This window comes from Pipra filicauda, unplaced genomic scaffold (assembly GCF_003945595.2).
Source record: "Pipra filicauda isolate LSUMZ 115617 unplaced genomic scaffold, ASM394559v2 scaffold9_size5747161_pilon, whole genome shotgun sequence".
NCBI classification, from domain to species: Eukaryota; Metazoa; Chordata; class Aves; order Passeriformes; family Pipridae; genus Pipra; species Pipra filicauda.
The window spans coordinates 3,589,675-3,614,221 of NW_024105198.1; the positions used below are offsets into that span (position 1 = coordinate 3,589,675).

Below are 24,547 nucleotides of genomic sequence, written 5' to 3' on the forward strand. Positions count from 1 at the left end.
GAGCAGGCGGGGCGGGAGGCGGGAGCGGCGCAGGCGCGGGGAGCGGCGGGCGGCTCGTCGGGCCTCACGTCGGGCCTCTCGTCGGGCCTCACGTCGGGCCTCATGTCGGGCCGCGCGGGGTCGGGCTGGCGCCGCGGGCGGCTGGGCTCGGCCCCGGCCCCCGGCCGCAGGCGGCTGAAGCCGCTGCGCACGGTGGTGGCGTGGAGGGGCCGGGCGGAGTGGGACCAGGTGATGGTGGGGCTGTACTGCGGGGACAGCCGGCTGCAGCAGGACGCGCTGGACCGGGTGTCGGCCTGGAAGAGCCGGTACGGGCCGCGCGGCGCGGGCGGGGAGCGCGATGCGGACCTCGGGGTTCCAAGCTCTGTCCCCGGAGCGGCTCCTTTGACCTTTCTGTCCCAGGCTCTCGCGGTCCTGGGCCCAGAGGACGCCGGGTACGCGGGCGCAGCTCCCCCAGGGGCAGCTCCGCGGCCGCGGCAGTGTGTGCAGACCGGGTAGGCGGCCCCATCTTGCAGGGCATCTTCGTTGTGGGAGGCTCCGGGCACGTAGCTCCTGTCAGACGCACAGTGATCCCGTGGAGAGCAGGGGACGCAGAAGACCTACGTGCCTGCAGCTGCACGGGCTGGTTTCTCGAGACAGTGAGCATACAAGGCCTCCAAATCTTATTCTGTGTTGCCTCTGCCGCATCCATACGGAAGACCTGCCTAGATAAGGCATCTTCTGTATGTGCGTAGCATATTAGTAAGTCCTCATTTAACATGTGCTTAGAAGTAGCCATGTAATCACTGTTCCAGGTAGAAGCCTTCTGGAAAGAGTCTTTGATGCTGTCTCTACATACTGTTTCTCAGGCTGTTATGTACCACAGAGCACAAAAACTACCTGGAAAGCTGCCTTTTTTGCAGGGTGACTGTATTTGTGTGACTGCTCACCCGGTTTTCCTTTATCTCCAGTTATGGTCAAAAAATGCCTCTTGCAGTGGATTGCACTGCAGAACTGATTCGTTGCAAGGTCCTGGATTCATCTGGCAGATTGAAGTCACACGAGCTCATCCTCTCTTATGGGCTGGCTCTTGTAAGGTAAGGGCTCTGAAGGCCTGTGTGCTTTGGGACAAAGTCCTGGGCAGATGTCCTTATTCAGCTAAGTTCACTGTGCATTTCTGGGACCACAACATGTGGGGAATTTGTCTCTGGGGTTCCAAGTTTCTCTGCAGCTTTTGATAGTAATTTTCTTTTCTGTAACGTTCATGCAGGTTTGTCAACTTGATCACAGAAAGGAAACAGAAGATGGCCAGCATTCCTCTGAGACAATTAGCCAGAGAGGTAAATGTTTAATAAGAGTTGCTTGATAATTTATGTCTACACAGAAAGCATATGCATTGTCTATTAACAACACTGGGTGGAGGGAGTTGTAGGATATCATTCTTTTGTAACCAAACTAATGGATATAGGTGCCAGTTCTTTCCAACTGCAAAGTTTTAAGAGGCTTGCTGCAACTGTATCTAAATTTTTGTTCTTTAAAGTCAGATTAAGACTAAAAAAAGCTGATGATCATTAAAGCTTTTTGAATCACGTGGTCAAAGCCTTGATTTACATGCGTATAGTCCCACTTGACATACTGCCCCATATTTTCCTTTCTTAGCTACTGAGATCCAGGAAAAGAGCTAAATCTGTAGTTTATAAATTCTACTCTTTGACAAGCAAGGCTATACATAAAAAGCACTTAATTACATTTACAGGCATTTTCATCTCGTGTCTCTGTCTTCAGGTGAGCTTGTCCACTTCTGTGTCAAGGAGGGAAGGTTCAAGCTGCAATTGTAATAGCAGGACCAACTTAAGTAGTTTTATTGCCAGCTGCACCGAACACCATATCTGGGGCTGAACAAGTTTTGATAGTGAAGGACAGACATCGTTTGAGCTCTTCTATATATGCAGCATTGTCTGGGCCCCTGTGTGAGAATGATGAATTGATTTCTGTTTTTTTTCACAGATTTTTAAGAAAGATTCTACTTCTCACCTTTTAAAACTGAGCAAGCTTAAAAACAGAGGTCTTGCATAGTTAAAGGTAGTTGTCCTTAGGAAAGTTGCCAAAAATTGTGTACAATTTAGTATGTGGATTTCGTTATTACGTATGATATGATTTGTATCTTTGGTATACAGTTATCCAGAATGTCTCATCTATTTAAATATAATTTAACTGCTTCTCAGTATCTTATTAAATTACACGCAGCACCTCTGTCTAAAAAGAAATCTGTTGTTGCAAGTAACACCAAAGAACTTAAAATCCCAAGGCCACAGGAGGAGTGGGATCAGGGAGTTGGGGGATCTTGGCCCACCCTTGAAGTGGGAAGCTGGGTAACTGCAGTGCAAGAGTGACCTAGGTATAGGCTCAGCTTTGTGGGGCTGCAGGCAGCTGTGGCATGATGCAGTGAAAATGTGGGGTGACATCCGCTGGCTGTTCTTCCAGGTGGATATCCCCATCTGGGTCGTGGACCTGCGTCACGAGCTGACCCACGGGAAGCTGCCGCGGCTGGCCCTGTGCCGCAAGGGTGAGTGCTGCCAGGGGGGTGGCACTGGCAGGGGTGGAAACACCAGTGCCATAGGCCCTAAGAGGAGCATCCCTCCCTCCAGTATGGGGGGCTGCAGGGCATGCTGCAGGGCATGCAGGGCTTGTCAGACGCGGGGAGGGTTTGCCACTGCCCTGTGGGGGTAGCTGAACTGTGTCTAGTGGCTCCAGGCTGTGGTGCATCACAGGGAAGATGTTCAGAGGCTGCCCCCCATCCCCGAAAAAATACTGGAAAAAACAGTTTGGTACTCTGGCTTTTTTACAGCACAGGAAGTTCATCTCAGGGAAATAGGTAAAACCTTTTCCTGATGGTTTAGAGGTAACCTAAGACTCTTTAAAAAATCCCATTTAGGGAGAAAAGCAGTATGTACTGCAAGCCTGAATGAATGACCAGCTCCTGGCATTTGAAGGGATTCTTGGGAATTTTGGGTTAAGCACTGATGAGCCAGTTAAATAGCCTTCATCAGGGTCCTTAGCTTGAGGTGGATACAGAAACTGTAACAGAAGTAAAGGCATTTTCTTTCTATCTAGTGTATGCCTAGTGTGCTCTCTGCACAAAAAAAAATTATGTTATTATTGTAGACACTGTGTTGACCATGGTGATACTGAAGTACTGGCTCATTTTCTCATTAGAATGCCACTGCTGGGACTTAGTTTCTGCTTAAATTTGACGTAGCTTGAGCTAGGTGCAGCACTATAGTAGTGTCCAGTCTTTTTTGTTGCCAAAAAGAAAGTGGATGGATGTTACCAGGCTTGTGATACTGGATTGTGGGGGATTTTTGTGGTTCCTTTTTGGGGGGAAGGAGGTTGGTTTTGTGTTGGGGTTTTTTTGGTGGGGTTTTTTGGGAGGTTTTTTTGGTTGGTTTTTTTTTTTTTTTAATTTGCTCACCTTTTCATTAATGGAGTTCTATGTGTTTTCTGGATTCGTAACTGTTTAATAGCATTTCTTTTCATAATACGAGTTATGAATGTGCCACCTATATTATTTTTTTTCAGTAACGAGTCCTCACTGAGAAGGTAATGTTTTCTGTTCTCCTTTAGGTTGTGATGTTGTGCTGGACTGGCTACGAAAGACATATTGGAGCCGTCAGCTGGGCAATAACTTGTGTGAAGAAAGTGAGGATGAGGATGAGGAAGAGGAGGAAGCAAACACAGAGTTGGGCAATGATGCGTGGGAGATTCAAACCCCGCAGCATGAGGCCTGTCAGAAACACAAAGAATTCCACGGTAGATGTCCCTATAACAATGGCAGATGAAAGGATTAGATGTGCTAGTTTAAACATGTCATCTTCTAGCATAAAGATATAGCTTCAGCTCAGGTTTTAGGATTCCTCTGCACCTTGGTGGATTCTTGAGGTTGACTGACTGGTTTGGTATTAGCTCACCAAATTTGTAGCATAAAATCCTTTACTTCTATTGAAAATGCAGTATCATAATCAGTAGCAACTGCTCTACTGGGACGAAAGCATTGTAAAAATTAGTTGTAGCGTCTTGATAGGCACAGTTTTCGTCTTGAGGCCACTACTGACAAAGAAGGCTATAGTCCTTTTATGGCTCTCAGAACTTTGTAGATTCTAACTTGAGAAAGAGCAAGATAGAAGCGATTTAGCCAGTTTCAAAATATTTTGCATGTGGACAGAAAAATCATTAACTGCTAATAGTATAAAAAAAAAAAAATCACAGATAACTCAACCTGGGCATAATCTGAGATACTATGTGCAGAACAATGGGAAATCTTTGGTAAACTGTTCCAATGGTTGCTTTTTCATCACTAGAAGTCTTTGAACCCAAAATAAAGGACTTTTCTCAAAGTGGATTTCTAGATTGAATGACTAAGTGGAGGAAGTGAGAGTTCAGCTTAGATGTCTGGTTTGCAAGTTTTAGGCATGTGAAGTATCAAACAGTACCTCAAGCAGTAAAACAGATTAGTCATAATTTTTTTCTAACAAAACATGGCAGGCTTATGGGGTGTAACTTGCCCAACCCATTACAGCAGCCCAGTCCAAGGCTCAGAGAGTGCAAAAATGCTGAAGTGATGCTTAGTGCTCCCTAGAAGGTCACACTAAGTGACTAATGATTCAGGCTTTAGGACCTACGGATTTGTTTCAAGTCTTTTCTAGATTCCTCCCTTACAGACTCTATATACATAGAGTTGCCGTGATCCAGAAAATTTTAGCTAATTTTTGAGTTTAAGACAGCATTTATTAGAACAATCCAAACCTAGAGGCAGTACTAAACTTCAGAATAGAGCAGCTCTTAACGTTTTTTTTTTTGTTAAAGTGTTTTTCTGGTCTTCTGTGTTCATGTTGAATGAGATCCAAGCATGAGCTGTTCCTTCTTCTCCCTGGCTACCCTAAATAAAAAAAACATACCACCCCCAGTTGACAAAAGAGAGAATCACAGGATGATATAGTAGATTCTGTGATTTGTATGTCCAGAGTAACGGAATGGGAATGGTATATCAGTCCTACAATTCAGATGCATTTGAAGTTTTATATGGCTGATACTGTGTGATGGACACCCTCTTAGCAGGCAACAGTGACAGCTGAATGGTGAAATATTTTGGAAGATGTTGCTATTTCAGGTATAGTAAAAGTGGTCCACAGATAAAAGACATGTCATGCAGGTGGTAAATTAAAGTTCAGTAAAGTCCAATAAGGACGCGGTTAGTTTGTAAATAGCCGTAGTGCCATTGCAATAGATGCAAAATCCAAGTATAAGAAATACAAATATGCATCAGAACATAAACTGCATATAGGAACAATTTCTTCCTAAACTGATCTATTTAAGGATTTTTTTGAGCTGTCTGCATTTATCCAACTTGCCTGTCTTTGACCACTGTTAGTGATAAAATATGGAATTCGTGGTTCAACCCCACCTGAGAAAATTTATGTTGCTGGAAAAGTCTGGGAGTTTTGTGAGTCTTTAGTGTGTTGTCTGAATCAGAATTTCTGTGTAATTTGACTGATGCCTTCCTTGAGTGTATATTCAGTAAAACTAAGCAGCTTGCTTAGAGACAAAATTCCCTTACATAGCTGATCTCCTGTTTAAACTACGTATTTATGTTTATTTCTAGAAAAAGTCAGAGATATTCTGATATCTTACAAGAATGAGCAGTTTCGGGTAAGTTTACTCTGATTATCAGCACTTTTGTTACTTCTCATTTCCTGCCTGGGGCAATACATCTTCTGTGTTAGTTCCTTGTTCGGATATCACTACTAGTGTTGTCACACATGGCTTGCCAAAGGAAAGCTCTACAGAGAACAAGCAATTCGAGCTGTGATAGTTTTTAATATGAACACTTTGTTCAGGTTTATAAAGGAAATACGTACTTATTGGAGATCCCAAGTCTTCCATGTCCCAGTGGATAGTGCTCAGTTTGTTTTCATTCATCCTAAAATCTCTGGAAATTTAGACCTGTCATTCAGAAGTCATTAGTCCATATTTTCTATCATCCATAGTATGTATTTGCAGTGACCCAGTGGCTGAGGTGCTGCAATTCATATTTGTGAGTAATGTGGCCCAGAAATCTTTCTTTCCTCAGCTTCTCCTTCGTACTAATGGGTTAGTTCTCGAGATGTTGTAAGAGCTGGGTTACAGACCCTCTCAGCAGTCTTTGGATATGACCTGTTGTTACTGGGGAGCTGTTCTCACTTTTATGTTGATTAATATCATTCAGGGCTTAAGGAGAAAGTGTGCTGATATTCTGGTGAAGTGTAAGACTTAAATCTGCAATGAGAGGTAGTGTCAGGAATTTTATTGAAAATGAACATCCAGTTTCCTTCATTGTCTTGGTTTTGGACTATGTAATATGATTTTCCTTTGTTCATCCTTCCTTTTCTGTATTTGTTACTGGCTTATTTTGTATGTTTTGCATTGCATGGTAAAGGAGACACATTGATTATGTGTGGTGGGTGACCTCTTAACATACAGAACAGAGGGAAGTACTTCAAATTGATTAGGAAAATGCAACTTCAAAATTTAAACTGGTCACAGTTGAATGGAGGAAAGGAGCAGTGAGTCAATTGCTAAAAAGTAATTGCAAACCTTTGTTTTAAAGTTTAGGTGAAATGCCTTATCCCATAGAAATTGAGCAAATAAAGGCTGATGAGTAAACTGTTAGATGCCTCAGTTTAACTGAATGCTGCACACAGTGCTTATGAAACCTGTCTGTTCACCCTGCAAGGCTGCCTTTCTTGTCGAATGATTGCAAGTGCTGCACTTCTAAGTCTGTCAACTGTAACACAATACTGTGGAATTGTGAAAAACGAATGCTCTGTAGATACATATGTTGTCAATATAGCTTTTGATATGCAGTTTTTGCCACTCTGAGGTTCACTGAATAAGGGTGGGCAAAGGATTTGCCAAGACCTGTCTATGTCAAGGAGTGTTAACCCTTATGGCTGATACCTGCAAGTGCTTAACTGAAGTTTATCTTTAATTAAAAAAGTAATACTATCTTTCTGTTTTAATAACTGTTTTCAGTAATTTTAAGAGCTGTAAGTTGGTCCTTTGTTGGCCTCTGGAACTCTGTTCTGTACAACAATAGACCTCTAATTTAAAACTGATTATGGCTCATAAAATCTTAGAAACTTAGAAATGGATTGAAAAAAAATGACATGGGCTTTTCCTTTTGCCCTTTTAGTGTTCAGATGATTTGGTGCATCCAAATAATTTTTTAACCACAACAGCAACTGAATGTTCCAAATATCAAATAAATACTACTTGAAGCTTTTCTAGGCCAGTATTTAAAAAGTCACCTTGCATTTGCACAGAAAGAGTGGTACAGTATCTTTGCTGGTTTCCCTGCATAAATGTACAGTGTGTGTCTGATCTTTTTCATGTAAAAAGGAGAATCACTTATACCTAAGTCATCTTTATAGCAGTGTAACTGTAGAGTCTCTGATTCAGATACTTCTCTAGCTATTTTATTAGATACTTTTTAAACTCAAAAGCATGTATGATTCTGTAGGATGTAAACTAGGCTAAAATATAGTTCTGTCACAGGGGCTGTGTACTTGATTGTCTGATTGTTTGTATGAGCGGGCTAGAGGTTCTTTAGTCACTTTAGGACGTCTTTATACTTGATTTATCATCTAAAGTATCTTTTGCATTTAGTGGTAGCTTTGCATATATAGAAAAGCTAATCACAGTCCTGAAAATGACACCTTGGTTTTTCAGTCTCATTTTACATTTCATTCCTGTTTGGCAGGAAAAATAATTTCTTCTTTTCTCTCAGTAGTTATTCCTTTCCAGGAAAGAATCAGCTAGATACTTGTTGGTGATGTAATGGGGTTTATGCCGATATTTTATAGAAGGTCTTGATGGTAGAACTGCCCCTTGGGTAGCTTGTGAGCATAAGTAGAAGGCATGTCTTACGTTGCTGAGCAGACTCAGACAAGGTATATATCAAATGAAGAAACCACTAGCTTTCAGAGGACTACTGACCTTAGATATTCCCTCTTTCATTCTTGGTATAATCTGGCTTTTATTTTGATCTACTGTGTGCATAATGTGATTGGCAAAACCTTGTCCTGAGTAGTCGACCTAATCCCCATGTCACGTGCTGAGTTAATGATTCAGAATGGGTCTGTCCTGGTTGGTGCTGAAGTCAGGGAGAGCAAGGTTTAGAACCAGAATGAAGATGCCAGGACTGTGACTCCTTGATACTCCTGTCTTTTTAATTCAGGCCTTTTCCAAGTACGACATGGCTTATATTAATTCTTACTATAACTCTAAGAAGAGGAGCTTTTGTGAATTTTTTCGAGTGCTGTTGATGACATACATATGGCATGTGCATCTTCCCTTCAGAGCAATGTCTTTATGTTTGCCATTGGGGCATATTTTCTGTTAATACTTGAATTTTTCCTTCACTCAGGTTATGCAGACTATGCAGTCTGCTTCAAAGTCTCGAGAATTGTGGTCTGATTCCTCTTCAGAAATGGATTGGATTTTGGCTCAGATCAAAGACCTGATGCAGGAAAACAGGTACATCTCTAATAAATAGCTGAGGTGAAAGGTACAGTCCAGAACTCGGCCTGTAGCCCTGTTGCGCTACCTTTTCACAGTGTTCTTCACCTGACAGTGGAGAAAGCAAGTAGTAGATTTCCTCAACATCTTTGAAGACTGAGTTGTTAATCTGTGTTAATGAGTAATGTTGCCTGTGCCAGCTGGTCTCCAAGATGTTGTCCCAGACTTAGCTGTGCTGGCCCCAAGGCATGTCAGCATCTTCAGTGTCTTCAAAAGCTTTCCCAACAACCTTGTTTAGACTTCGATTTCACAGTAACCTTTAGAATTCTTCAAGATTGCAGGGCAATACTTGGCATGTTCTGTACTTTCTATCTTTCTGTGAGTAGAGAGCCTCTAGGACGCAGTGTGTTGAGACTTTATTATCACCATACAAATTTGCATGAAGATCTTGAACCACTTTGAGAATTCTAATCAGTATAACTGTAGAGAGGAGAAAGTATCATGTTATAGATAAGAGCTATAACTCCTGATGTTTCATATATAAATATATATGCCCTACCAGCTGCTGATTAGTTCAAGAGGTTATCAGATGTGCCAGAATAAAACCCTGGATTGCCCATCAGTTGCTGGGCATGGAATAATGAGCAGGAAGGCATGAAGATTCTGTAATGAGAAGCAGAACTTGCTAAACATGGGGCTTCTGTATCACTTTAACTGTCTCTAAATAACTGGACGGTACAGGTAAAAGAAAGCCAGTATACCTGCCTGTGATTCTGATACTCACTCCCTAAGCATTCTCTGTCAGCCGCTGTCAGAACATGAAGGGACCACATGCAGCTGCCTATATACCAATATATATGTGTAAAATATATATTTATTTATATATATTTTACCTATATATATTAGATATAATTAGATGTTTGAACCTGGCATCATCTACATGGTAGAGAGGAAACAGACTGCCACAGTACAACACAAGGGTTGTGAAAGGTTCAAATGAGAAAAAGAGAATTCTTCTTCTGTGAAATGTGTTTTTAGGAAATGTTGAGGCAATGTAATGCATTTGGAAACAGGTAAAAGATCAGAGACAGGCCCTTTCCTTTAGGAAACTGAAGTAGTGAGGATCTCAAGATAATAACATATTTGGGGTCTTTCTAGTACTGCCTTTTTGGCATGCTCTCCTGTTAGTTTATGTCTGTGCAAAACTTAAGTTTTCATAACAGAAGCACATAATCAAAACAAGTACTTAATTTGTAAATACTGTGGATTTGATTTGCTTGCCATCCACGAATTCTGCAAATCATGCTTGTGGTATCCCATGAAAGTGTGTTAAATCACATTTTAACAGTTCTTTGCCATCATCTTTGTGCGAACAACGTGTTGCGTCGGCTCTTGCTGTTTGTCCCATGCAGCTGCACAACGTATATTGAACCCTGATTATGTGAGTGTCCAGAGGAGATGCTGCTTCCAAAATTAAAGCAGTTTAAAAACTTCGTCATCTATTTGGGAAAGTCCTGGAACTAGATGGCACATCTCAGGGGCCTGGTTTCATTTCAAGCCTTCACTGTCAGTTTTCTGAGAACTTTATTTGGAATTCCAGTCAGTCACTTAGGTAAGGGTATAAAACTAAACTGCCAGGTGTGGCCTAAAGAAACTGCAAGGGATCCTTTGCAGTTAGCTCATTTTCCTTCAGGTCTAAAAGAATCTTCTGCCCTCTGCAGAATCCAAATTACAGGCTACGTCGATAAATGACTGCAAAGGATACTCTGCTGCCTACTTTAGAGGACTGCCCAAGTGGACCTTGTGATGACCAGATGATCTTAAATGGTTCTCTGCTGAAGTTGCCATCTACCAGGAGATGTCCTTAATAGTTGGTCATGCATGTAGGAGTAATGGTAATGATACTGGAACAGTTTCCAGAGAGGAGAAGGATCGAAACTGGATTTTGTTTTTAGAAACAAATTACATTCTACCACTTGCCTTCTCATCTCCCACCACATCATCTACTTATGACGAAGTGATCTAGCATGTGTGTGTGTGTTGTTTCTATATGCTGAGCTCTTCAGCTGCTGTTTGATTTCTAAAAATGCAGCATTGTATCTAAGTCATGTCTGGATGTTTAGAGTTGGAAGTCACTCCTGTTGGAGAAGACAAATTTTCTCATCTGTTATCAAAATATGCCATGTTTGACATGGGTGCTACCATTCCAAATCTTTGCACGGGTATAGAAGCTCATGGATAGAATGTGAACAGAAGAATCCAAGAGAATCATAGTGGATATTGGGGTAGTTGTGGAAATTTTACTTCTGTCCCTTTTGCTGTATCTTATTTTCAAGAGTCAGTCAGTGCAGCCTACCTGTGTTGGTACCCTCAGTCTTCACTTTCATTAAGCCAGCCTAATAGGAGATGGAGTGATCCTGGAACCTGGAGCATTCAGTGCTGTCAGACTCACTGAAGTTTGCAGGATAGTTATAAGGGCAGGAGACATCCAAAAAAGAGCTGCAGGGAAGAGCAGTTTTGACCTTATCTGCTGAACAGCTGCGCACACTGAAGGGTGTGACTTGTGCCAGCAAGTCAGCAGGGTTGGCTTTCCCCCTGAGATTTAACATAGCGCTGTGAGTCAGAGGTTCTCTGATCTGGGCTGGCCAGCTGGCAGCAGAGTTGGATCGTACCCGTAGGTATTTCAGTATAAGTGTTCCTTTTGAAATACCAGGATACTTGTAACTCAAGTATAAATGTTTCCTTCAAGGTTCCGATTCTGTTCCAGTTTGTACAACTGCACATTTCCTCCAAGTCAAATAGGATATATCCAAGCCAAACCTGGCATATGGTTTTAGTGCCTTGCAAAATTTTCTATTCCCTCCTAATTAATTGGTCCAGGTATTTGGCTCTCAAACTTGTTTCAGAAGTGGTGCGAGCCATGTTTTGATTTGTAAAGGAGTAAGTGTCATTAATAAGTCTCTGATTGCTTTAGGGAATCAGTGGCTGCAGCTCTTCTCAGTGATGGCTTTCTCATCCCAAAGATGGATTGTCTGAAGTTGCTAAATATCAAGTATGAAGGTTAGTATTTTGGGCACCATGCAAGTAAGAAGTGCACAGTTAGTGTTCTGACCAAGTCTGTTCTTTTTTTCCCATTATGTTGAAATCTGTAATTCTCTGCATATTTTTTGTACATCTAGGTCCTCAAACATCTTTTGCCCTGTTCTCCAGACCCCTCTATGTCCATGCTTAGCTAATGCTTTTGCATAAATCTCTTAGTATGGAAGGCTAACTCTTCAGCACTGAATGCCCAGCCAAAATATCTTTCAAAGCCTGCATCTCTACCCTTTTATGCAATAGTTGCTGATTTCATGAACTCCCACTAATTTCATCTACATTGAAAATTTGAAGCAAATCAAAATGAATGGGGTTTTTTGAGCCTCATTCACCAGTTGCATCTTAGTTCCAAACTGCTGCCCATATGTATGGAGTTGCATGGATTTTCTGCAAGAGAATTAGATACCTAGAGGGAGTGAAAATTAATACATTCTGTATTTCACAGCCAAAGAACTTTCCAAGAAAGATCCTCAAATTTCGGTGACTATATTACAGTAGCAAAAATTGAGGAGCTTTTTTATTCTGTGTTGCTTTGCTCAATGTATCTTCTCTTTGCAGTATATTTTTAGACAGAATAGGACTTAATTATGTGTGAAATAAGCTGAAACGGAAAAAGGATTAGCAAAGCAGGTAGATTTTCCTGTGCTAATAATTTCCTTGTGCTAATTATCAATTTGTTGCTTATTTCATTTCCCTAGCATAAGAAAAGTGATAGTTTCAGGTTCAGTGAGGATCCCAAAAATACACTGGAACCAATGATCCTAGAACAGACAACTTCAGTTTGGTGCAAGTGTCACACCCACCTTTCACAAAAAATTACAAAACACTAATTTGTGGCTTCTCTTTTTTTTTTTAATTCTTATTGCAGCAAATAAAGAGGTATGGCAGTTCAAAATTCCTCAGACCTTTTACTGCTTTTGGCAACCTTTGCTGACAGGCCTTCTTTCACGAAGTTTTACACAGATCCTAATAGAGAAAATGTTTATGGAGCTGAAGGAATGTTCTGACTCTTCAGAACTCAGGCATCAGTTCTTGATCAGCTGGATTTCTGAGTTGCTGACTGGCATTGCCAAAGTAAATGCTGGTGAGTGTGTCTGGAATTTTTGTGTTTAAAGAAATATAAGAGTCTCCTCTGTAACGGTGTGAAAACGGGGAGTGGTGGGAACTTTAGACAGAAAGTGTAGTAACCTAATTAGTACATTTTGTCTTATGAACATAGAGATTTTATTGGTGCATTTCTTAGACTTTTCAACCTGCAGCTTATGCATTTCATGTATTTCTTAGTAAAAAATTGAAATTGTTATTAATAACTTCGCTGCAGCTTCCTCAAGATAGGAGAAGCCAGTTTTTTCCAGATATCAGTACTTGTAGGAAATAACAGTAGCAGGTAACAAATAAAGATGTTACGTGCAATCTGTTCCCTGTTCCCAGTTCTTTTCTCCCTTGACAGAAGCCTGCCTTTACAAGATACTAAATAGTGTTGCTGTCCTTTATTGATCCTATTACAGGACCTCTGTGCCTTCTAAAGTAATAAGAAGTATTTTGTTTTCAGTTCCTGACTCCTTAAAGCTGTTAAAATTTGCAAACTGTATGTTTCATTCCAGAGACAGGCAGTGAGGAGCCTTAATTATTCAGTGTCAGAGGTATTCTGTGAATAGGACTTCTATACTGTGGCCTAGTGTAATCCTTGAGATTTCCAGCTGGTTAATTTTACTGCCTCTTCTGTCTTCTCCTGGTCAGGCTCAGACTGCACAAAGATTTTGCCAGTATCTCAGGTAGTCATGGGTTAATATTTCATGCTTTCACTCAGCGCTGAGCATGCATCTGTTATGTTCCCAGACCCCTGAACGGTGCTCATTCACAGCTAACTCTACTCACTGCAGAGCTGCCTGGAATGGTGCTGGGTCCCAGATGCAGTATGCTGCATTTACTTGGGATAATACTGTTCAAACACATCTTATGGCTTTCCTGTCTGGGGTGACATGCACAGGACCAGCTTGGAAAGGTCTGCGCCTCGTTGTGGTTAGGTCTTGTGGAGCCAACCTGCTTGTCAGTGCATTGTCACGTCCCTTATGACAACCTTGATGTGTTTGGTCAATATATTGAGTCATGGACATGGATTGAAATGCCAGCTTATTTGAGGATGAGTTCCAGTAAAAATGCAGAGGGATGAAGGGCATATTTTTGAGTTTTGAGCACCTCGTCATTTTCATTATCTTCTTTGAAGGGAAGAAAAGACAGCACTGTAACAAACAGGTGTCGGTGAAGGAGCTGTTCCTCCATAAAGTTCCTTTGCAGTGGATAAGACTGACTGACAGTTGCTTGGAAGCTCCCTGCTGGGCAACCCCACATCTTCTTCAGCTGTAAGTTCGATCCTGTGCCCTAGAAAAGGGACAGGAAACAGTGCTCTGTAACAGCTTTGGTTCCCTAGTGATGCACTGAGTTATAGCTGTGTTCCCTTCCCTTCCTTTGCCTCTAGTATGAATTGTGACATGTGCATATAAAGCTGTGCTTGTTGCTACTCATCTCCTCACTGATTCCACAAAGAGAAGGAAGAGAATTTAAAGGATTGCACCTTCAAAATGAAAACAGAGGTTATCTGGGGAGGTACTGAAGAAGCAACCTGGTCAGAAGAAAAGTGTAGAGGTGTGACTGCTTATAGAGGTGATACCACCTGTGGTAAATTTGTAACTTTTACACATGAAAACAGCAAAGCAGGAATTCAGTTAGAAGTATCCTAAAGTCCTTAATTTTAATCACAAAGAGAGAGTATTACAGCATCCACGGATCAGGGAATAATCAGAATTTGCCTGTTAGAGGAGCTATATGAGCCAGCTGTCCTGGAGGAAACAAACACTTAAAAGCAGAAAAGACTCCAGTTGAAGGTTTATCAAGCCTTATAAGACTTTTCTATTGCGCTTTTTCCTTTTTAGGATCCTCACAATCATGAGACCTCGTTTGTCACGTACTTCTCGGAAGAACCTTCTCTATCTTGCTTCCATTTACACAGAAGGAGGTGCCCCTTTGTCCAGTCCAGGCCTCTCTTCAGACAGCAGTGAACATCCAATTTACACTATAGAGAGCTTACAGTGGAGAGTCAGGCAGGAAAATCAGGTTAAAAATCAAGGGCAGACTGTAGAGAAAGAAGATGATGTGCTGGAGAGAGATGATGGTGTAGAGGAAGCGGAGGAGGAGGAAGAAGAGATGGTAACTGAAACAAATCCTGTGGAAGGACTGGCTCATCCTGGTAACATGGCGGCTGTTGCTGAGAGAAGAGCAGCACTGCAAGGGTCCGCCTGGCAGATCACTGCAGGTAAAGAGTGACTCTGTAAGACTTGGACAGTCTTCACCACTGACAAATGTTAATTGAAATGCAAAGACATCGCAGCCTTTTGGGCCTGGCCATAATTGAAGTGTGCTTCAAAATCATCTAAATGCCAAATTACTGAAAAATGTGGTTTTTTCGAGTCTTCCATTTATATGCAGGAGTCATTTCTCTTAAGCTCTTAAAGCACCATGAGTGCGTTTTCCAGGAGCATGTTGTTACCGTCTCATTGATTTCTTTTGTTAGGCTTTTTACAAACTGTTTAAAATTTCAGTGTATCCAGCTGATAGGGCAGAATATGTGCCAGCTGTGAATGGCAAAGAAAATATGGATGTTTCCTGGTCTTGTGTTTGTGAGACTTGTAGGTATTTGAAAGCACAGTTTGGCCGTGAACCTAAGGTCCATGCTTCAGGAAAATGGCTGTTATGACATGGTGGCAAACAAAAGAAAGAAGCAAGGCAAGTTTTTAGAAGGAATAAACAGTGTATCCAGTGCTTTGTTATCTTTGCTGCAGTAGCTGTACTTTCTCATTGGGGTTGGAGGCTTCTGTAGCTTAAGAATTTTGAATGAGTGATTTATGGAGGGACTTGAATGCAGAAGGAGGAAGTTGGTGGAGTGGAGTCGGAATCAAAGTTATATTTAAAGGAAGAAAAGCAGGCATTAGAAGATAGTGAACTCTTGTACCCAATTCACTGGGAAATTTTCTCAAGTCAAAAAAACCCCAGAGATCTTAGTTATATGAACAGCTTGTTAGAGCTGTGTTTTTTGAGAACAAAAGCAAAATTGTCCTCTGCTTCTGTGACTTTGGTTCAGATCAAGCACAGCTTTTACTGAAGGAACACACATTGTGTCCTGAACTACCTGACTTTTTGGTGAAAATTCTGTTTATGAAGTTGTTTTTATATAAACTTAATTTGTTTATATAAACTTCAATTTTTTTAATATAAACTTAATATTCCACAAATAACATCTGTGTTGTTACCATCCTTAAACAATTTGATACTATAGCCAGTAGGTATATAGCAACCCGTGACATCATGTGGCATATCAGCTATTTACTGGGTTGTTCCCCAAAGAAAGGGTTTAGCCTGTTTAATATCTATAATGGTAGTTTGCCTTATAGCTGCATTAGATGTCACCACATACTGTCTCTGACCCTCTTTCAGCTATAAAATTATAACACTTAGAAAGCACTATCCCATCTCAAGAGGTTTTTGTTCTATTAAATGCCCAAGAATGGTATAAAATAAAAAACAAATAAATCTGCTGGTTCTCCTAGGGCAATGCTTGGGATTTTGAGCAGATACTGAGTGTACAAAATTAACCAATTTCAGTCAAAAAGAAGGAAATGACCCAGTTGTATGTGGTTAACAGTTGTTTCAAATAGTCTGTGAAATTATTGCTGGCTTTCTGGAGTGGAATCCCTTCTCAAAGCATCTCTCTGCTGGTCTTCGCTGAGCTGCGAGTAAATGTTCCAAAAATAAGTGTTCTGGTTATCAAGACAGCACATAGGCTTAAAAATCTTATTTTCAAAACAATGACATATGATAATTTATATCTATAATTTCTTAGATGTGAAATAAGGATGAAATTTAAAGAGGGATTTCCCTTTTAGGAACTGTCTTTGAAATTTTGGCCCCACAGTATAAAGGAACAGGCTTACTGATGTTATGAGATGTGATCAGTGGTTTTCCACTGTGCAATTTCTAGCCCCCACTGGAAGTCAAATTTAGCAAATGTGAAGTCATGGAGAAGAAACAGCCATAGGTGCTATATTTTCAAGACTCTGTCATATTCTTTTTCTTTGCCATCTTATCCCAGCCCACCTGTTTGTCCAGAGTTGCTTAACTGGTTATTTAGGCTTCCCCAGTCTTATGCTGCCCTATACTCTTCCACTGTTGTGGCTTCACTTCTTCTTTAGTCACTATTGGCACTGTAGCTGTGCTGCTGTTCATCTCAGGGAGTTGCTAAGGAGCTGATGCTTAGTCTCACTGGAGAAATGAGCTACTGGATGCAAAGATACTGCTTTGCATGTGTACAAATGGCTTCTTCATATGTGTACAAATGGCTTTTTCCATTTACAGAATTATGCAGAGCAATTTCTTAAAATTATCATAGGTAAGTCAATGTGTATGTTTCAAACAAAAGTGTTATTAGAAGAGGAAGGTAATGTGAAGGGTTGCTCCAGAATACTGTGGGGTTTCTTTTAATGGACATTGTTTCCCAGTGGCTTAGATGAGTTGCACTGTGTAGACTGCATGATAACGTTCCATGACTCAAGATATGTCCCTGCCGTTACATTCTACAGTGACTTTCTTTGGAAGAGATAGTAAGGTTAGAAATAAAATCAGTTACAACTGATTCAAAATAAGTTCAAACTTATTTTTGCTGCACACCTGAGATTGTTCATTTTTGCTGAATGGCTGAGTTGCATGGGGCAGTATTTGTGGACTTGGTGGGGGAATCTTGTTTCTGGGAAGGTCAGACTCCTTGTTTTTGTACTGTTTTTACCTAGATGAAGTACAATGGAAAGACTTTCCTCTTGGGAAACTCCCAGGTCAGACAGATGACCCTGATGGTCTCATGTTGGATAATTATTCTATGATGTCCCTGCTTGATCAGCCAGTGAGAGATGAGTGGAAGACTCTCCATACAAAGTGAGTAATGGTGTCCTGAAGCATGAAATGCATTTATCTCTGTGCCTTGTACTATACCATGTGAAAAATTAAGGCTGGGATTTCCTTTTTACTTCTGTTTAACTAAATAGTTTGACCTATCTAATATCTCGTACTGTCTCTAATACCCACTAACTGTGCTTCTTTCTTTCAAGTAATGTGTGTGTTTGGAAGGACCTTTGCAATGCTGGTGTAAGAGCATAACAGTCTGTGCTGTGCATAACAGTCTGTTCTTCAGACTGTGCTGACAACTTTCACCATTGTCTGATGCTTTTAGTAAGACACAGTCTGCTGATCCCTTAGAGTAACTAGTCTGGAAGGGCAGAATTTTAAAATAAAGCTACTGAGAGCTGGTGCAGAATCTGCCTGGTGATACACTGGGATGAATAATTTTTATGAGAATGACTGACCTCACAGTTAAAGCATTCAAGACTAAAAGCCTTGGAAGTCACTTAGCCTTCCCTAGTGTCAGTTTTCCTAGACTACTGATCTTGTGTAGGAAGGAGGAGTCATTCTGAAATGCACAGTGGTTTGCAGATGCACTTTGAGGTACATTAGTGGGAAAGCATGAAGATGAGGTGATAGTTACCCACAGAAAATGGTTGACTGCAATTACTTTTATAATACCTGAGGAAAGAATTGGCTGTACATCACTGGGGTGGTGAGTATGCTGAGAGTTTCACATCAGTGAATGCAAACATGTCTCTTTTCTGTATGCTTGAAATGGAAACCGAAGTACACTTCCTGAGTAAGCTCTCTGTCACTGCAGTTCCAGTTATTCATCCTATGGTTAACCCAGCATAAAACAAACTCTCTTCTTACCCTCACCCACCACAACAGGAAACTCTCCCTGCTTATTTGTACTGCATTAGTCTGACAGTGTGTTTGCATAATGGATAAAATCAGACAGAAGTTATTGCTGCCTGTATTGCTGTGACAACTCACCAGTGTCATGGGAAGTTACTTCATGAAGCCCTAATCTCACTTTTTGAAGATGAAAGAACATACTCAAAAATTACCTCTTTGCATTTGTCTCCTTCATCTATTCCTGTCATTAAGTCTGAGAGCTACTATTTATAATGGCTCCTGTTCTTATTCCTTTCTTTTGTCTTGCACTCCTTGTGTCTTTCAAACTATCTGAGACTTAAATGCAGCGGCACAATTAGTAGTCAAAAATGTGATTTCCATGGTATCCTTTGAGGAAGCCATCTTATAATATTGCTATCTTCACTCCTCCTGCCCTTTTTTTAAAAGAAACCCACTGCAAGGTTTATGAAATACTGCTATTTAGCAGTTACTAGCACAGCCTCAGCAGGCTTGAACACTTAAGTTTCTGTTAACTGGGGCTCCTCAGCCACAGTATGTTGGCAGTGCCCAGTGACCTTTTCAGAGCTGTAGCTACTAATTTAGAGCTGCATATCTGATCTCAGTAAAGAAACACAAGAGAAAAAAAGTCTTTAATTGTCTTTTCTTTTCATTAAACTGCAGAGTTCTCATAGGTTAGCAAGTATAATGCCCTCCTTTCACCTCTGTGACTGAGAGTTCTTTCTAGGACTGCCAGTAAACCATTTTGGCAAGTGGGTCACAAGCAACAAAACGAAATAAAGTCAAAGACTTTGACTTTCTTCTGACTCTGAGAGACTCTTTCTGTCAAAAGCAAACTCAGTCTCGTGTTGGCTCATCAGACAGTGCCCTTATCAGTGGCACTGCATTTTGAAATATGATCTAGTCATGGTGACGACTGATAGTATATTGATTGCAGGTTAAAGAGCTGTGAGCCAGAACATAGATTTCAGTGCTTTATGTTGCAGACTCCGAACAAAGCCAGCAGGCTTTGCTTTCCCCTCTGCCCCAGCAACCACTTTCCATGTGGCCTAAGATGCAGACAGGAGCAATTGCAAAAGCTTCCTCTACATTTAGCTGAGGAGGGGGTTTTCTTTTTCTCCTCATGTGCTGCTTCCAGTTGACTGTTTTTGAACAGTGTAGTATGTCATGCAGCTCATAGTACTAGAAAATACCCATGTAGAAAATGAAAAAGCACATATCAGGCCAAAGGCAACATGTCTCTGCTTCTCTTTGTGTGGGGAAAGGAGCAGACGGTTTATTACACTCAGATAACAGCTGGCAAGATACCAAGGAAAAAAGCTCAGAAAGAAACATGAGGAAAACCTGTTGTTACCACAAATAGAAAGGAGCAGAACCTGATTTATTCCTGTAGCTGTGCCTGGAAACAATCCAGGTTTCATCAGGAGTGTTATAACAGCAGCTTGTTCGTTATTCTTATTTCCCTTGCACAGCAGCTTCTCGATTTGCCAAAGGACATGTGGCATCAGAAAAGCGGACTGACTGGAGAAGAGGAGGCTCAGGGGAGACCTCCTCACTCTCTACAGCTCCCTGAAAGGAGGGTGTAGCCAGGTGGGGGGTCAGGCTCTTCTCCCAGGAACCAGCAGTAGGACAAGAGGGCTGGGTCTTCAGTTGTGCCAGGGGAAGGTTTAGGTTGGATATTAGGAAGGAATTTTTTCCAGAGAGAGTAATCAGCCATTGGAATGGGCTGCCCAGGGAGGGGGTGGAGCCACCATCCCTGGAGGTGTTGAAGGTGAGACTGGATGTGGCATCAGTGCCACAGTCTGGGAACCACGGCGGGGTTGGATCAAGGGTTGGACTTGATGATCTTGGAGGTCTTTTCCAACCTGGCTGATTCTGTGATTCTGCCCGAGGCAGAAGGGAGCAGATTTTCTGGACTACTGATGTATTTTTCTATGTAGAAGCTTTGTCCTCTGTCTTGTAGCTACATGAGTTTTTTACTTCCCCATTAAAGGTGTTTGTATGGCCTGTTCCAGAAGGGGTGTTTGCTATTTACTTCCTCTTTGATACTGCCCTCTAACTTCTCTGTCTGCAGAGAGCTGTTCTGCCAGACTCCTGAAGGAGTACCGAAGTATGGTATGAGAGATTGTGAAAAGTTGATGTTTTTCTTTGAAAATATCCCTAAGGTGCTTGGAAAAAGCACCTGTAGCATAGGCAGTGGGACATGCCCTTTCTAAAAGCTGTGGCCTTTGTCTTTCTGTCTGGCTCAAAGCAAAGCAAGGTAATGAACTGCAGAAGGGATTTCCTGGAGCATGGAGTTTGACATTAATTTGGGAAAAAGGGCTTTGACCAAGTCATGTGACAGAAGCAGAATCTCTTGCTGCAGCCCTAATTCACTGGGTCCACAGATGAGAATGAACACCTGGTGATCTTATGATGCATTTAGTCTATGTTGTTTAGCATCTGCCTGAATTCTGCCTGCCTTGTTTGAGGTCTGTGCTTCTTACTAAATAATTCCTATTAATCTGTGGCAAAACTTGATTGTATACCAGGAAAAAGAGGTTTCAGCTACAATCTCCCTTCATTTTTAAAGATAAACTCAGTCTTGAAAGACAATTAACAGCCCATCCCAATTCCCGTTTGACTTCTTTTCTGCTTTTGTTGTTGTATCTGGAGGTTCAAAATATTGGAGAATATGCCTCCCCTATGCTGAAAGTAACAGCCTAGCTATCCACAATGTTTTCCCCTCCTGAATAAGTAATTTTTTGTTCTTTCCTTGCCACTTAACACAGTTTGGCCTCTTGGGGAACCCTTTGCACAGTTTTCTCTGGTTTACCATCAGATCTTCCCAAAGACGAGCATGCTGTTGCCAAAACAGAACAGCTTGAATCTCAGAGAAGCAAAATAGTTCAAAAAGAGCAGAATCCAGCCAAAACTGTATTTAGCTATCTTTGCAGATAGATATGCTATTGGAAAAAAATAGGCCAAAACTGAGCCCAGGATTTGCGGTACGGCCTCACCAGTGCTGAGTACAGGGGGCCAATCACTGCCCTGCTCCTGCTGGCCACACTATTCCTGATACAGGTCAGGTGCCATTGGCCTTCTGCCCACCTGGGCACACGCTGGCTCATGGTCAGCCGCTGTCACCAGCATGCCCAGGGCCTTTTCCACAGGGCTGCTTTCCAGTCTCTCTGCCCCAGCCTGGAGCGTTCCTGGGTTGTGATTCAGGGGCATGTCAATGTCCCCAGAGTCCCTGTCTAGGAATGACAGCAAGTCTGTGAAGGTGAGGAGTATGCATCAAAACACAGAAAAAATTAACCCTTTAGCAGGCTGAATTCAGGATAGTGTCCAACAGCAGGAGGAAGACCATCAGGTCATTACAGTGAGAACTGTGGTGTTTCTGTTGTTGGCTTTGTCTGCAAGGCTTCTGGCAGTGTTTCATCTGAACAGGGACTAAGAGGTGTTTGATCTTAAAGGAGAAATAGTTTCTGAGGAGCTCTGAAAAGCAGCCTTTCCTATAGCCAGTTATTCTAGTACTGAGCATCTGGAAAAGGCTTAGAGTTTTTTGGTGAATAGCTTGAAGTTGCTGTGTAAATAAAACATCCCAAACATCTCAGTCTTTTTGCAGGAATTTCTTCTGTCTTCAGAGCTCTTTGGTTTTAACATGAGACAATTTCCTGAGATGCTTGGATACTTTGAAAAAGCTTACAGTTCCTTCCTCCCTGGCTCCAAAACATTGTGTTTATTGGTGGTTTTTCTGGTGTGTGCTTGTGCACGTGTGTTGTCTAAGTTCATGTTTAGTGTTGCTGAGGCAACCTCTGAAGCTTTGAACCTGTCATCCTTAGGCAGATGTTTTGTTTTTGTGATAAGTGTATGTGCTTTTTGTTAGCTCCCAGTGCTCAGTTTACCTGACAGCAGGAGCAAATTTGGCAAATAATGACCACTAGGAGCGTGTTCTGAGGGTGCAGGTGGTGACATGCTGTTCCTTTAGGGATTGCATACTTGAAAGTCTCTGTAAATGCACTGGTTCCCACAACTTCATTCTAAAGCCATAGGAATGGGTAGTATTTGTGTGCAGGATAGGCACTGTAACATTTGTAACTTGTGATGACTGTTCTTATGTTAATTGCTTGCTGTGTTAGCATTTCACCTGATGAGCTGCAAAGGACAGATGAAGGTTCAAATGAAAATTGTTCTCTGGTTATTTCTGCAGTCATGTGTCCCTCAGAACTGTCAGTAACTGGTAATCTTACTTTTGGTTTGTGCCTTGGTACCTTTGGTGTTTCGGGACTGTTGCCTCTCTTGAACAGACTGATGGAAAACTAAGGACATTCCAGCAGCTAAAAGCTAAAAAAGAAAAATGATGTTGTGGAAATAACGTGCTATCAAAATTAACTTCGGTGATGTGAGCTTCTAAAGCAGCTCAGTGCTTATGTGCTTTATTTCTCTTCCTCATAGCTCTGCAGAATTGAAAATTCATGGGACAGGAGGATTGTTATGGACCCAGAATGACTTCCATAAAATAAAAAGTGGCCTTCAACTTTTCTGAGACAGCATCAGAGTGCTCTGTGACTTTCAGTATTGCACAAGTTAAGTGGGATGGAAGAACTAGTAATGGTGGTGGGGAAATAATTTGTTGTTGTTGTTGTTATTTACTGATTTTTACCATATAAAATCAGTGTTTTATAAAGGTGGTTTAAGTTCCATGTATAATAACCATTGTCTTGCTTAACCACTGTCATGAACCTTTAGCTGTAGCTGATGTTTGCCAAATACAGTTAAGAGTAGTTTGGAATCCCTCAAGGTTCCTTAATTTTTTCATAGTTAATAAATGCAACTGACTTTGAAGACAAACCTTCCTCATGGTTCCTGTTTCTCCATTCTCACTCAGGTATTCTAGAAAGTGTCCTCTGGTCCTCATTAGCCAGACTGTTGAGCTGATATTGTCCTGTAGGAGTGATTTTGCCAAGATAAGATTATGCTACAGTTTTCACCTAGCTGGGATTTCACACAGAGCTTCAGGGATCAGTCCCGGCTATAGCATGGCTGATTGCACTGTGGTGCACAAATACCTTCCAGATGTTTTTGTCACCATTTTTCTCAAGTGATGATCTTGAGGCCATTACTGTCTCTTTTTCAATGAAGTTTTTTCCTTGATGTTATTTTTGTTCACAATTTTACTAAGGTTCATAACCAATACTGTGGTCTCTGCTGAGAGCTGGTATGATTACTGCAGAAATGGTCCTGAGTGAGTGCCCTGTTACTGAGAAAGTTACTGAGAAAAATGGCTTCCAGATAGTTTTTCCTAAATTCAGTTTTCTTTACCTATATTACAGGTTCTCAAAACGTGGAGGCTTGTGCAATTACCTGTAAAAAAACCCAGGAGTTTAAGTATGTATTTATTGCAGGACTCCTCAATAAGGCTTTGTTAGAGTGCATCTGCTAGAGGGTAATACAGAGGCTTTCTTGGAGTCAGTCTAATAATTTGATGTTTTATAAACTAATCAGAAAGAGGAACATGTTAGTAGAAAAAGGACACACAGCTTTAGCAGTACTTTGCATAGGACTGAAGTGCATGTTTAGAACAGCAAATTCATGGATGCTTTGGGCTGCTCTCAAGTAAAGGCTTAGCTAGATATCCATAATGTATTATTTCTTTATTCTTTCTTTTCTAATTTTTTGTTATCCTGTTCTACTGGAGTTGCTTGTTACCAGACAGCCAAAAGTTATTTACAATGGAAGATACACTGCACATTTCCTTCTTTAAAAGCAAACAGTGCCAATGCAGAAGGAAACAAACTTCTGAGGGATTTTTCATGTAAGCCTTTCCCCTTTCTCCTTTTTAGCCAGCAGTTACTCAAACTTATTTAGGAAATTCTGAGTGAAGGGGATTTGTTCTTTTATTACTGCATTTCAAAGAGTATGAAATTACTTAAAATATTGTATTCTGTATTGCAAACAAGCATACAATTCAAAAAGGAATGTGTGGTGCTGGCAAATACTGTACCGTATGTTAACTTTTTTCCCCTGTGGTAGAGGTTCACTTGGTGTGTGTCTGCCACTACCCCACCTAGATAATTTGGGATTTTTCAGTAAATCAGCTAAAAAATACCAAGAA

At 41.3% G+C, this 24,547-nt stretch overlaps 1 protein-coding gene across 1 annotated transcript; it reads left to right on the forward strand.

Annotated features, from left to right (window-relative positions):
* Positions 1 to 73: 73 nt before the first annotated feature.
* On the forward strand, positions 74 to 23,283 carry LAS1L (LAS1 like ribosome biogenesis factor). Its single transcript, XM_027723096.2, has 13 exons — positions 74 to 305; positions 948 to 1,073; positions 1,247 to 1,316; positions 2,461 to 2,542; positions 3,601 to 3,786; positions 5,636 to 5,682; positions 8,438 to 8,547; positions 11,504 to 11,589; positions 12,494 to 12,709; positions 13,853 to 13,988; positions 14,559 to 14,938; positions 17,466 to 17,607; positions 22,888 to 23,283. Exons 1-13 carry the CDS (start codon positions 103 to 105, stop codon positions 22,976 to 22,978), a joined length of 1,875 nt encoding a protein of 624 aa, XP_027578897.2. The 5' UTR covers positions 74 to 102; the 3' UTR covers positions 22,979 to 23,283.
* The last annotated feature ends 1,264 nt before the right edge of the window (positions 23,284 to 24,547 follow it).

What these genes read in the sequence shown, in the direction of transcription:
- LAS1L (XM_027723096.2), top strand. Translation starts at nt 103, where the DNA reads ATGTCGGGCCGCGCGGGGTCGGGCTGGCGCCGCGGGCGGCTGGGCTCG. An exon ending in ACAAGAATGAGCAGTTTCGG is followed by an intron (nt 5,683 to 8,437) that starts GTAAGTTTACTC and finishes TCCTTCACTCAG; the next exon opens with GTTATGCAGACTATGCAGTC. An exon ending in GCTAAATATCAAGTATGAAG is followed by an intron (nt 11,590 to 12,493) that starts GTTAGTATTTTG and finishes TTCTTATTGCAG; the next exon opens with CAAATAAAGAGGTATGGCAG.